Below are 13,650 nucleotides of genomic sequence, written 5' to 3'. Positions count from 1 at the left end.
AGACATAAAAAAGACAACAAGAACTATAAGAGGTGCAATGCAGCTTTCTTACAAGGAGAATTTAGGATTCTTCACTCTGGGAGAGATTTGACTGTACTACAGCAGTCTATAAAAATCACAAAAAGTCCAAAGAAAACACGCAAAGAATGAATATCCACTATTCCTCAAAATATAAGAACTGGGATGCCCAACAAAATCATCACACTGGGGAGGTCTGGGGAGGGAGTGGGGAGAAGAGAGAAAAGAAAAAGTGTTCTCTTATTGTAGAATTCATTGCCGTAGGTTGTTGCAAAAATCAAAAGTATAAACGGACTTCAAAAGGCATTAGACAAATTCATGTAAGACATGTCTACTGGTGGCTATTAAAAAAGATGACCCAGATACAACTCTGACTCAAAGACTCCACTGAACTCTCTGCTACTTGCTAGAAAATAAAAGATTGTACCAGGTGAAGCATTACTCTGCAGCAGACTCATTCATATAGCGTTTCCTACTGGTCACTTCTTGAAAATTGGAGATTGAGCTAAGCAGACAGGTAGTGCGACTCTCACATCGGTACTTCCCATTTTCTGAGAAATCTGAAGGTACACTTCAGGATAAAATAAAGAATGTAGATGCTTCCAAAACCAGGTGAAAGTTCTTAAGTAGAGTCAGATTTTGAAATGGCAACATTGAACCTTGCATGAAATAAAAAAACAATCTAAAGAAAACACTTTCTAAGAAAGTAGATGGAAACACTTGCGCATAATTGATTCTGATCAACCACTGCTAATGTTTGGCAGTGAATATCATTTCTTTGGATGTTATTTTTGGATAATGACTATCTCCTTAGAAATGGAAAGACTCACAGCATTCATCAAACTGAAGACGACTGCATTTAAGATAAACACCCATGTATCAGATAAACTTTGATGGTTTAGGATCCAGGCTATAGCTTCTGCAATTAAGTCTGTAAAGACCAGATATAAATGAGTAAAAAAAGTCCAACTCTTAACATTAGTAAGTCAGCACAAAGTTTAAGAAACTAGTCAACTGCAAATAAACAAGATCACTTTAACACCAAAAACAGAATTCAGATTTTCTACAAATTAGATCACTCAAGTTTCAAAATCAACACAGATGCCTCTCATAAAGCTGTCTAAAAAAACCTTAATTTTATAGCAAATAAGGTAGTTAAAAACATGTTTGTGAGGTCTAGAAATAGAAGTTTGGATCTGTACTTCACAGTAGGTTGTTTGTATTTAGACACGTGAATATGACAAATATTCACCAATCTTTTCAAACCTAGGTACTTTAGCTAAAGATACCCAAGCATATCTTTTCAGAATTACAAGGCACATTGCACTAGCCTCCTTGGATAGATTCTTCAGTGTGATCAGGAATAACTTCCCTAAGAAATACTTGATCAAAAAGTTTGTTAACTAGAAAAAAATGTTAAAGCTTTACTGCTGATACAAGTTTCTGAAGTCTAATCAGAATTTCTAATATGAATACTCACAGACAGCTTTATACTTTCACCATGGAGAATCTAAGTAACCACTAGCAAGACCTACTGTAGTTTTAGTACTGTTCCTTCCACAGTGTATTTTACAAAAGAAGTGTTCCCCAAGTAGAATAATTATTTCGAAGAGTCACTTGAGACACCAATCCTTATGTGGAGGTGTTATTTATTATATAAATCAGAAAAAAGAGTTCACCCCAGATGAAACTACGTATCTTCAAAAGTGAAATACAAAATGGCAGAAGAATCAGGTATTAGTTGAAGTATTAAGCAAGTTTGGGCCTTCAAAGACAAAACTCACTTGTACCAGCTTTACTTGCACTCCAGGAATTAAAAAAAAAAAAAAAAACAAAAACCTGCTTTGAGGTTACTCTCAGGTATTTTAATCCCTATTGTTATCCTGGCTGCAGCTAGGATAGAGTTAGTTTTCTTCCTGAACAATTATCTAGAAAAATACACATCCAAATACTAATGATCTTTTTATCTAACACTACTCTATCTACCCGAGAAATGAAATATTTGTAGTACCTATGAGGGTGTACCTGTATAATGACCTATCCAAGGCGACTTTCACAGATTACAACTGATGATTATGTCCACTCCCCCTCCCCCCAAATACTTTATTGGCCTCAGTTTGTGTTCAAGTCTTCCTTTCCTGTCTTCTCCCACCTGCACTTCCTCCATGCAAACTTCATTGCCACCTACAGCTCTTTCCATACAGGAACCAAAATGCTACCTACTCCCTAGTGGGTGCCTCTAACTCCCTACTGTATACCTTACTTCATCCCTCTGAACTAGAGGGTCTTACTACACATTAGCTGTGCATAGGAACATAACTAAGGTCCAATACTTATTAACTAGAATTCTAATTACATAAGATTGACAATTCCCAGAAAATAAAATGGAATCTTCTGTGCTATGAGTTACATGCACCTCTGTTCCCCACAACCAAAATGTCTCCCTATTGCTTGCATGACCTTGGGTGAAGGGAGTTGGCAGGTGTCTCCTAACTGCAATTTTCTTACTGACATGAAGGTGATAATATGCCTGTTGTCCCACAGGGTACATTAGTTCCCTGCTGAGTTTTCTTTATGTAGTTAGCTTCATTAGGGATTGGACAACAGCATTACTCAGCTGCCAGAAGCTCCATCTGAAGCCAGCTATAAAATTAAGCGTAGCCACATGAGGGGCTATAATAAAGCCCCAGGGCACAGCAATGTTCCTGCTTACTTAAATCCCACAACCCCTTCCAGCACCATCTGGAAAAGGAAACCATGGGGCATCAACGTGACAGCTGCTGCTGCTTTAAACAGAAAGTTGATCTCCTTTACCAGAGAATAAAGGAAATATCTCAACTGATAAGTTCATGAAGGGAGAGCAATGCTATCAGAAGTTTCTACCATGTTCTTCCACCTCCTCATTACCCTTTTTCAATTCCTGTCAAGGGGCTATTTGCTACCTAGTTTCTTCCTCTCCATTGTGTGCCACCCTCTCCCTTACCCTACACTAGAGAAAAGAGCGGTCTAGCTCTTTCCTCTTCAGCTGTGCTAGAGGGCCAGGGGTCACCCACTTCCTTGTCTTCAAGGTTCTGCTGCTTTCCATCTCATCTCAGGGTGCTGCCTTCAAGCCACGTTGACTCCATGAAAGGCAACATAGAAGAAAGGAGGTCCTGTTGCACACTCACTGTACACACACTGAAGTGAGAAAGTTAGAGGCTAGCACTCTAGGTCTGGAGCTGATCCAGCTGAGGTACAGACAGAAACACTTACTGCTTGCTCTTATACTGGTGCAGACACTAACATAAGCAGTATGAGACTGCCTTCATTTAGAATTCTCAAATATGTACTTCATCTTTCAAGACAGATGCCTCCCAGAGAAATATAGTATCTTAATGGCAGTAGCATTTAAGTTATAACCACTTCAGGGCAAGCCCAGTATAAAAAAAACTGCTACCCTTAGCTATATAAGGAGGGACAGGACCAGGCATTTGATAGGAAACAGTTTTTATTCTAGAAATTTAAGAGCAGTATATTCTTTTTTTCAGCTTGCTGGCAGTGTTGTGGAAGACAATTCTACTTTGGTTCCAGTTCTCCATCCAGATCACCAGCATTGCTATTTGTACATTGATTGTTAATGATAGCCAAGTGACTGCAGGAAGCAAAATTGTTTGGCAGGTTGTTTTCCTTTTAAACTAACATTTTTATTTTTAACATAATTCAATACAGCATTACAGACAAGAAATACCACAGTCTCTTTACACAAAATGGAAGAGTGGTTTTTTTTTTTTGGAGTGTACAAAACAAACCTATGCATGACAGGTTCACGGAAAGATCCCAGAAAAGAACAAAACCAAAAATAACAAAAGGCTAAAAATGTTACTTTAAGTGCTGCTTCTTTAAGATTGTGCCCCAGGTTGTCCCATCCCAAGCCCTGCACACTGAGCCATTATCCTGGCCCCTGCAATTAGATTCCAGTGCTTTGCAGTTGGGCAGACTGAGACACGTTGAATTCACTCTGGTTTCAAGTTCACTCCTTTTGATTTCCACATCAGATCAGGAAAACCTAATTTTGCAACAGTAGAAAGTTTTACAGGAGGGGTAAGACTGGATTCCTTTACTAAATAAGCTACAAAGTTCTTAAACTGTAGAAGTTTCTAAAGTCACATCAATATCATCCTTGATTGGCCTGCAGGGGTTTGACCTGATTGACAGAAGGTTGAGTTGCCCAGTAGGAAATAACTCACACATCCACAAACTTCCTGCCCCTGCTACGTTAGAGATATTGAGAGCCCAATTTGACCTTCAAACACCACCTTATCATAGTCCTGCCACTCCCATTAAACTATCAGCTTGGTGCAACATAGTAATCTGCACTGCAAAGATTGAATTTTTAGAGTACGATGATTTACTGAATAATTCTCAGTTACACTGCAACCTCCATTCCGCTAGCATAGCTAAGCTTTTTAAAATTATTAAAGAAAAATCTGTTTAAGCTATGCTTAACTCTCAAGTACTGCATTACTTTCACAACCACGATAGAAAGAGTACAAACAGGAGATATTAGACTTACTGAAGACTCAACTGTTGAAAATAGTGCTGTCATTTTTCCTCCCATCATATGAAGAGGCAGACTTGACATTTAACTACTTCCTCAAGGAGTATACAATGAGCAACAGGTATTGCTACAGGATTAGGACTTCACTGTAATCATTTAGATCATTTTAGCATTTGCTTTAAGTATGGTTACCTCAACCCATTTCTTTAAGTGCAAAAAAGGAACTCTTATGTTAGCTGTTTGTATCCTCTGACTGAATTTATTCCTGCAGTGGTACAGTCCTACAAGCTTATCAAATACACATTTGACAGACTTTAAGAGTAGCTTACTGTTGATCTGTCAGAGAGGTTGCCTTGCCGTATATATTCTATTGCAGCCTCAATTGAGGTTAGACAGTATCCCAGTTCATCCTTCACTGAACTGCAAAGCCTGAAGTTCTTTATGTAACTCAAGTTGGCCATCCTGAAATAAAAAAAGTTAAAGCCATGAACCACTAAAAATAAGACGACACTAGCACGACATATCTTAATACTGCAACTCACCTTAGGCAATCCAGGCAGACAATAGGTTAGGAAAAAGCTTCTAGAAAGATTGTTAGGGTAGCAATACTATGGCTGTTCTGAGCTTTGTAGATAGATCAGAACTCTACTTATCTCAACTATTCAGTGAAAGTTATTAATTGGATATAAGGAATATGAAGGACAGGATAAGGACAGCAGCGGGATGTTGTTTCACATGTTTCAAACATGTTAATGTTTCAAGCACCATAAGCACCAGTGTAAAGTGATAGCTACAAATGAAAGGAAAAATGCTCATCTCGGATATGGGACACACCAACACCAAAATTCAGTTCAGGTACAGGTGGAAGGTTTAGATATACTTTTACTGATAGCGAGGAGAGATAAACACAGCAGTATAGGCTAGCAGCAAGCAATTAAGCATTCAAATCTAGATTCCCTATATGAAATGTATTGAACATCTAGAAGCTGCATAAAGGTTTCACAGCTCCAAACACAGATGAGGAAGGACCAGTCTGTGAAGTCTGTACTGACATGCAGATTTGGTATAGAGATGGCCTCCCATTACAACTTTTTTCTAGGCTGGGAATCAAAACAGCAAAGACACAGCACTTCAATTCCTGATAGGTCCTTTATTCGGTCACATCTGTAATACATCTTTGCTGTTTGTGCTACTAAAAATAGTTTTCTGCATTACATCAGCCCCTCTTACACTTTCAGTAAGTTATTACTACATGTTCAGAAACATTTGCCCCTACAGCAGCATTACATCTAAGATGATATGATGGAGCTCTGTATAGCCAAAATATAGTTACATACCAGTTTGGGATTTCTGTTTTTACAAGCAAATACAGCAAAACAGAGAGAAGATCATCTGCACACATGGTTTCCATGTTAACTAAAAAAAAAAAGGATTTACAGCTGATGTTAGTCATGTCACAGTTCAAATCAAGAGCAATACCTATAAATGGAGTTCCGCCTCCTAAGACTAAGGGCCAGCTCTACTAGTAGAGAATACATTGAGTAACCAAGGCAGCCCTTCGAATGTTCTCAGTCTCCCTCTAAAATAGGCTGCCAGGAGCCAAAAAACAAATACAGCTTTACTGTAGAAATTGCTATATTTGACTAGCATCTCCTCCTTCCTACACAGAAAGAGCCAGAGTACTAGCTCAAGATTTCTGAAATTCTTGAGGGCAAAAACTACCCTCTAAGTTGATATACTTTTCCATAACCCAGGAGTTTTCCTGAAGAAAGGAAGAGATGAGGTTATAAGTTCACTGTACTACTCCACTTGCTTAGTGGGAGTATCTTCTCTCTCCAAGCTAGATAAAATAAATACCAGGTAAAGAGGTCCATGCTTTCCTATCACAGAATCATTTCTGTAATCCATGGTAGCACTTTGAACGCAGCATATAGAAGGTTTGTTTGTCCCCCACCAACACTGCATTTTGCAAAAGATGCATCTCAAGAGTACCAATTTCAAGATTATCAGGGAGCACAGACAAATAGACAAGAATGATCTAGCAGCGATCCTCAGTGTTAAAATGGATCACCCTCAGTTCTTCTGCATGAGAAAATCCTAGCACATGCAAGCTTGTCACGTGCTCCAGCTAAAACATATATAAGCTAACCAAGTACCCCACCTCACCCCATGAGAAACAATGCTGAAGTGTCTGTCTTGCCTCCATTTTGCTTTGTTTAGAGGCCTGCAAGGCAGACCCCGGTTTAACTGTGTTTAATCCACAAGCACTATTCAAACAGCTGTTTATATACTAAAGTGCTTTGTGTGTACTGGTTAAGAAAAAAATTTTAAATTAAGTTATTAATTCACTAATTACTGACCTCTTTGGCTAGGAGATTGCATAATAATTTGTACCACTTTTCGTAGACAAAGTAGTTTCTGTTGAGGGGAAGTACATTTGTTCAACTGACCCAGTTCTCGCTTTGCACGTGGTATATTGAAACTACAAAATAATTTGAAAGAAATTGTTAGCATACAGAGATCCTGTGCAGGATGTCCAGAACCCAAGTTTTAACTTATTCAGAGCTGAAATGAAGAATGGTATTAAAATATTCCCATCTCTACTCCAAGTATACTTGCATTTCTGCACCCTGTAGATTGAGGGAAGCATAAGAATATGAAAGCAAAGGAAATAACGATCAACACAAAGACTGATGTAAAATGACACCTGCAAAGCTTTACTTTTCCATCTCAAAGCAATGAAGTATAAGAAAAACTTGCTATTGTCTGAAGGAAGACACTTTTTGGCTGGCCTGAGACCTATTTAAGACAGGATCTCAGTGACTCCTCAAAGGGTCCACAATCATATGTCTCACCTGAACTCAGGCTTCACTCCAATGTCTTTTTGCTGCAGGTCATGAAGGCTCCTCGTTATTTTGTTAAAAGCAGCATCCTAATCAATAGAAAGGCAACAGTTTTTTAAAATGCATTGGCTAATGTAACTAATCTTTAGCAACCAAACAAACTTACCTCACTTGCCTCAATAGTCCCCACATATTTAAAGACTAGATCATAAATAGCATGGTGGATATACATCTGCAGAAAAAAAACAGTACTTTAGGCATGAAAGGGAGAGTTGAAAAAGCTTGCTAATTATTTTCCTTCATTTCAGATGCTTACTTCAACTGCTTGTTTAATCAGATTCATCTGCTCTTCTTGCTTTGCAAGCATCTTCTAGAAAAGGAAAGCGATAAGAACAGCAAGAGAAAGTTAGATAATTTATTGCTTAAGTAACACTATGTACTATGTATTTAGTGGAGTAAGTGTTTACCAAGTGCGAATCTCTCAAAAGATGCTGGAGACATTTGGTATAAAGTGCATTGACAGAATCCTGTTGGGGGCGGAGGGAGAGAAAAGAAAAAAGCATTCAGATTCAGGTTAATCTGACTTGAAGCAACAAAGCACGAATAAGCAAAGAAAGGAAGTCTTCCCTGCTTTAGAAGTGTGCACTATGGTAAAGTGTTTAGCTAGAAAAATTGCCTTTACCTAATAGTTAAGATGTGGTAATTCACAACTAAGAATTCTATTTTCTCCCTTCCCACCTTCCTCAAGTCTAGACTACTCTGACATAGAAAAGCTCAATAAGACAGATATCCAAAGCAGTGAAGTGCATTATATTTAGTAAATTAAACATCAAGAAGCAAGATACTGACTATGTAGTGGCGGAGGCTTTTTCTTTCATGTTCTTTAAATGTTCTGTAGAAAGATCCTATGTATTTATCAAATCTCTCACAGTGCCTTCCCAAGAATTCTCTAACATCTTCAATATTTTTAAGAGCATAGGAGTTTGATGAAGCTGTAGATTCACCTAAATGAAAGCCAAGAATTAACACATAGGTTTAATATGTATGCACAGTAAAGTACTTTCTGTTCCTACATACACAGCCAACTTGTGTGCAATGAAACATCAATTCAGCTTACTATACCTTTAACTGAAGGTGTTGCTTTTAATTAAAAGAATTTAATACATCACGTTTAGAGTAGGCTCTCTTGCCTTTTATGTCAAGTATTTATTTGGTATAGCTAAAACTGATTTCACATGTTTTTTTCCCCTGGGGTAATTTATTGCCACATACACAACTCAATCTGAGTGCAAGTCAAGCTTGAAAGTAGAAAAGCACATTACAATATTGACTGAGTGCCCATGCAGGAAGTCAGTGTGCTCTAAGTGAGCTGTAAAAATCCCATCTTGGATTTTTACATAACCTATTCTTTATTTAGACATGCTTTCTCTGAATGGGAAAGCAAAGTTGCTTCATATAAACATTAAACCAAATCCATTTTCCTTCTGAATAAGACAATTGTATCTCTCACTTAAAATTCATACTGCCTTTCCAAAAATTTTTTTCTAGGCAAGTCTTTCATTTGCAACCAAAAGGCAGCCAACTAATAACAGGCTTAGATCTCATTCATTCCAAATTACTTTTGAAATTACAAATTAGCTCACTTCTGAAAGACTGCTATCCAACTACATTAACTAATGGCCAGAAAAGGAGCGCCACAAGAATAATTTTTTAGATTGAGATTAATATTTACAGAATTTAAGCCCATATGTATGCCAGCTATTTTTTCAGAACAACTTTCATACTTCCCTCACAGTACTATTTTCAGACTACCCTAGTATTATTTCACTTTATCTGTTTGAAACAAATGACGACATTATGTATTTAGGAAGACTAGATGTTTTTATTTCAGAAAAAGCATATGTTTTAGGAAGCTTATGTTCCTTTTAATTAGTAAACAGACTGTTATACAAATTCACAAGGATCCCTGTTACATTTACAGCTTTAATAGTAGCCTTGGAAATAGTGTTTCAGCCTTATCAAAAGCACTTTCAGTACTAGGACAAAAATTAACACATTCAGCTTAATGAGACAGACCACCACCAGAAAAGCTGCTACATAGCTATGCTATACAACCTCTAACTACTGATGAAGTGATCACTAAAGAATTGACCTCTGCAGTTTTTTGTGCATCCACCTTGCATCTCAAGACACATGTCACATTTAAGACTAAATACCTTTCTTAAGCAGTCAGCACTAAACTGAACATGGCTAAAAAATCATGCTGGATCAAGTATTCTGCAGATGATTTTTAGTGCTGAGACTGGGGCATAGACCCTGCAGAATTAAGTTTGCCTGGCAGCAACTTAATATTTCTCTTCAGCAGCATATCAACATCCACCCCAGCAGGCTAATAAATGCCAAGAGCTTTCAACCAAGCCAATGCTTTTCAGAATGAAGTAAGTTATTAAGCTTAAACATACTAATTTGCCCACTGTGCAAACAAGACCACCAAGTTAACACTTCAATACGTACTTGAGCTTTCTGTTTTTTCCAATGGGTGAGCTATGCACAATATACTAAAGCTTTCTTCTTTTTCATTGTAAAATGTTTCCTCAAAAAGAACAGGTACTGAGAGATTGTAACTAAAACCAGTTCCTAAAATGATGAGGTTTCCTTGTATGAAGATCTCCTGAAACAAAACAAAAACCAGATCAAGTGTAAAACTCTGCCAGAAGAAAGTTATTCTTTGGCTTCTGCATTGCATAGTTACATTTCCAGGGAAAGAAGAGAATCTTGCAAGACAGGAAAGCCCCAGATTCATATTCTTGTGCTGTGTAGACACTGAAACAAAGACTCCTTCAGTCTACAACAGCTAGCTAAACCTTGCTTATACCTACTTTCTTTATATGTCTACCACTAGAGGAGGTTTCAGACAATCTCCAAGGTCTAAGTGACTATTTGGAGATTTTAGAGCACTTTTAGTAGAAGGGAAATTGAAAAACAACTTAGAATTGGGGCCTAAGTCCAGCTTCAGAAGAACACCACACATCTTGTCTACATTTCTCATGCTCAGCTTTATCTTCTTAAGTAACTCCAGTGAGGACATCTGCAGTAGGAAGATCTAGATGATAGCCTGCAAACAGGTGCAACATCTCAGACTGCACTGCAAAGTTACAAGTGAAAAAATGTGATCCTACACAGTGTCAGCATCGGTTATCATGGCTGGCTGCTACATTAGTCAGTTTCTACTCTACTTCCTGAACTGAATTAATACATCAGGCCTCAGATACAACTTGATACCATCAAAATTTTGTCTTAAGCCTTGGTGAACTTGCATCTGCATACAATATAGGCAGGCTACTATTTGCCTGAAAGCTAGACAGACAGTTCTTAACTAAGTGATAAAGACCCTTCTGCCACACCACAAAATTCCTAACAGTCACAAAACACAGACAAATTGACAAAGTTGCTTTGCCAAAGTAGTAAGCTGAAGTCAGAGGCAGTGTTAACATCTAAACAAGACAAGTATTCTTGTGCACATGCCAAAATACAGCTTTTTCTAGAAAGCAGTATATCCCTGAAAATTTTGGCTTAGATGGGCAACATACTACTTTTGCCAGTTAGCGCTAACTCCTAGCTACCTCTCCTGTTACCATTAGTTCACACTATCAGTCATCAACTGCAGTGAATCATTTCTTGGAATGTCCCCAAGCTACATTCAGATATCAAAACAGAAATACCTTTCCATTTAAGGTCTCAAAATTTTCTTCTAGCGGCTTCAGAACATAAGATTCAAACTGGCAGGTAGAAAGACTGTTGCTTGAAAGGCTTCCTTTGCATGGAACTAACACCTAAAAAAGTTACATCATGCTTTAGAGAGAAATGCCATGTATCACCAGCTACACACCAATAGCTTTTGCTCTTTAGAGGCAAGCAATTGAATCTGGCTTACAAACAATTACTAGCAAATGTATAGCAACTATAGGTGCTTTTGTTTAAATAAATAAAAAGGAAAGGCCATTGATAGACAGACAGTCCGGTGATTAACCTAGAAGTTATAGTTAGTGACTTATCTGAAAAAGGGTAACAGATGTAGCTGATGCAAACAACACTAAGAGGAGATTAAATCTTAAAGTTACTTAACACTAGTCACCTGAATGACTTAAAGTTAGGCAGCTAGTAAAAGTGAAGTATATTTTCAAACTAAAATGAAAATCCATCAGAAAGAAGAAAAAATCTAAGACAAGAAACATCCTGGGTTTACTGCACACCAACAGACTGGCAGCATGAGACAAATTCTTAATTAGAAAGCAACACATTGACTATAACAAACACTGTATACATGCTGAAAAGAAAGAAATCCTGTTGTCAAGGAAGAAATAAGCATGAAGCAAGTGGTTCTTTCAGTACTGAGCTTTCAGAAATGGTGTTAGAATACAGACAGAACTGGTGAACAGATTTTAGCATTTCAACTGATCACATCACCATCTTAAGTAATACACAATTGAAAGAACCCTGTCCAATTTAAGGCTTAATTTTATAATCAGGTAACAATAACCCCCAAGTTTAACGGAGTCTCCACACACAATTTTGGATGAAGACTAATTGCAGAATACCCAGATTAGAAGTCTTAAGGACTGGAGCTTTTATTCCAGCTCAGTTTAATGGCTTTATTTTGTTATGTAAAATGCTGTCAGAAATGAGTGATTGTCAATCCACAAGGGATTCCAAAAGGTCAATCCCATTTTAAGTTACAAGTGGGAGAATATATAACTTTAGTTCATAGCAAACAAAATAAGCTTCCTGTAAAGTTTAGAAACAACACCAACTTTGACCTGTTGCTACCATGCAATATATCAAGAGGTCCATATTAGTAAATAACAAGCAACTTACACTAAAGTTGCTCTGGTTCACTTCCTAGTTTTGTGGGCTTGCACTAATCTTTACATGTGTTATGGCAGGCATACGATTTAAATACATATAGCTACTATTTAATAAGCAGCTTTTAAATGTACTTATTTATACTTACAATACCGTGGAGTTCTGCAACTTTGCTGCATAGATCAGGACGCCGCTTCTGAATGGCCAAATAAAAGGGATTTTTCAAGATATCTTCATCATACATAGCCATATGGACTTCAGATATTCCAAGGAGATTTTCTAAAATGCATATTGAGAATGGTTAACATATCATATATGGCATCTGTTAAAGCATATTATTTGGGAATACCTAGGGGGCAGTTTGATTCCTCTTGTCTAAAAGGAAAAAGCAGTTTCAGGTCTTGAGGTAAGCAGCCAATGGCATGCTTAAGAAGGTAACCACAGTTACTCAGAAGTTATTCAGAAAGATTATTTTCCATGAATATACATTTCCAATTACATAGTTATCCTCATAATGTCTCCTTAGGCCTTCCAAGCATCAGAGTCTAACAACACATGCTATGTTTAGACAAAACTTAGGAGAGGAGGAGAGAAGTTAAGATCTAGATTATTACCACTTTGATATACAAGCTAACTTGCACTGCTAAGGTCTAAAACAAGCCAAGGACACAAATTAACAGCTTCTTTACAGCAGATTCTACCGCATCACAGGACTGATGCTTTTGCAGTATGCTCATGTAGGTCTTAAGACTCACCCGTGTAAGGATTACCGACTGACACACACCAATGAGACACCCAGATAATGTAACAGGAACCCTTGCGTAAGGCAATCCTCAACTTTCCGGAGAAAGTTATAGGAAAGAGGTACACCAAGGAGATATGAATATCCATGTCATAATTAAAAAGTCACTGTGAAGTGCATCATTTGTGGTCATCTCTACTCCCATGGAAAAAGGCTCAATGATCTGAGGTCAGGCTGATGCATACCATTTGGCAAAACAGCGAGCAAAAGAGTGACTGGTGACAGAAAACCCAACCTGTAGGCACTGGAAAAAGCTATCACTAGGTGTGTCACAGGGAAAAGATGATCTCTAGCAGCACTAGACCCTCAACCGCTGGCTTCCTCAATTCTAATTCTCTATAAAAAACTATGACACACCCTAGACACAAGGGCAGGAAAAACCCTAATAGGTCCCTTCTGGAATAACTTCAGAATTATTTTATGCAGAAGAATTGAGTTTAACAGGCTTACAAGTGCTTAATTAACTAGTCTGTTCTATGTCTTTTCCCCTCATCCAGGTTCCCTTAGAAAGCAACAGAAGTTGCATCATTTCCTCATGCAATTTCAGGTATATGTCCTAGGAAAGGGTGAGAACAGCAGCAGAACTT

General features: G+C 37.8%; 1 protein-coding gene across 1 annotated transcript in view; it reads right to left on the bottom strand.

The window, feature by feature from the left end:
- ANKRD27 (ankyrin repeat domain 27 (VPS9 domain)) overlaps window positions 1-12,534 on the bottom strand; it is a 35,976-nt gene extending 23,442 nt beyond the window's left edge. Inside the window, exons 1-11 of the mRNA XM_009320277.1 lie at window positions 12,410-12,534; window positions 11,121-11,231; window positions 9,913-10,069; window positions 8,248-8,402; window positions 7,866-7,925; window positions 7,715-7,768; window positions 7,565-7,630; window positions 7,411-7,487; window positions 6,916-7,037; window positions 5,893-5,971; window positions 4,885-5,017 (exon numbers count right to left, since the gene is read on the bottom strand). Of these exons, the coding sequence (XP_009318552.1) occupies window positions 4,885-5,017; window positions 5,893-5,971; window positions 6,916-7,037; window positions 7,411-7,487; window positions 7,565-7,630; window positions 7,715-7,768; window positions 7,866-7,925; window positions 8,248-8,402; window positions 9,913-10,069; window positions 11,121-11,231; window positions 12,410-12,511 (1,116 nt within the window). The 5' untranslated portion in view covers window positions 12,512-12,534. The remainder of the gene's footprint in view (window positions 1-4,884; window positions 5,018-5,892; window positions 5,972-6,915; window positions 7,038-7,410; window positions 7,488-7,564; window positions 7,631-7,714; window positions 7,769-7,865; window positions 7,926-8,247; window positions 8,403-9,912; window positions 10,070-11,120; window positions 11,232-12,409) is intronic.
- Window positions 12,535-13,650: the final 1,116 nt, after the last annotated feature.

The sequence above is a fragment of the Pygoscelis adeliae genome, unplaced genomic scaffold (assembly GCF_000699105.1).
Source record: "Pygoscelis adeliae isolate BGI_AS28 unplaced genomic scaffold, ASM69910v1 Scaffold62, whole genome shotgun sequence".
Classification (NCBI taxonomy): Eukaryota; Metazoa; Chordata; class Aves; order Sphenisciformes; family Spheniscidae; genus Pygoscelis; species Pygoscelis adeliae.
Note: the sequence above shows the minus strand (reverse complement) of the source record. Positions and strands in the feature narration are given on the sequence as shown.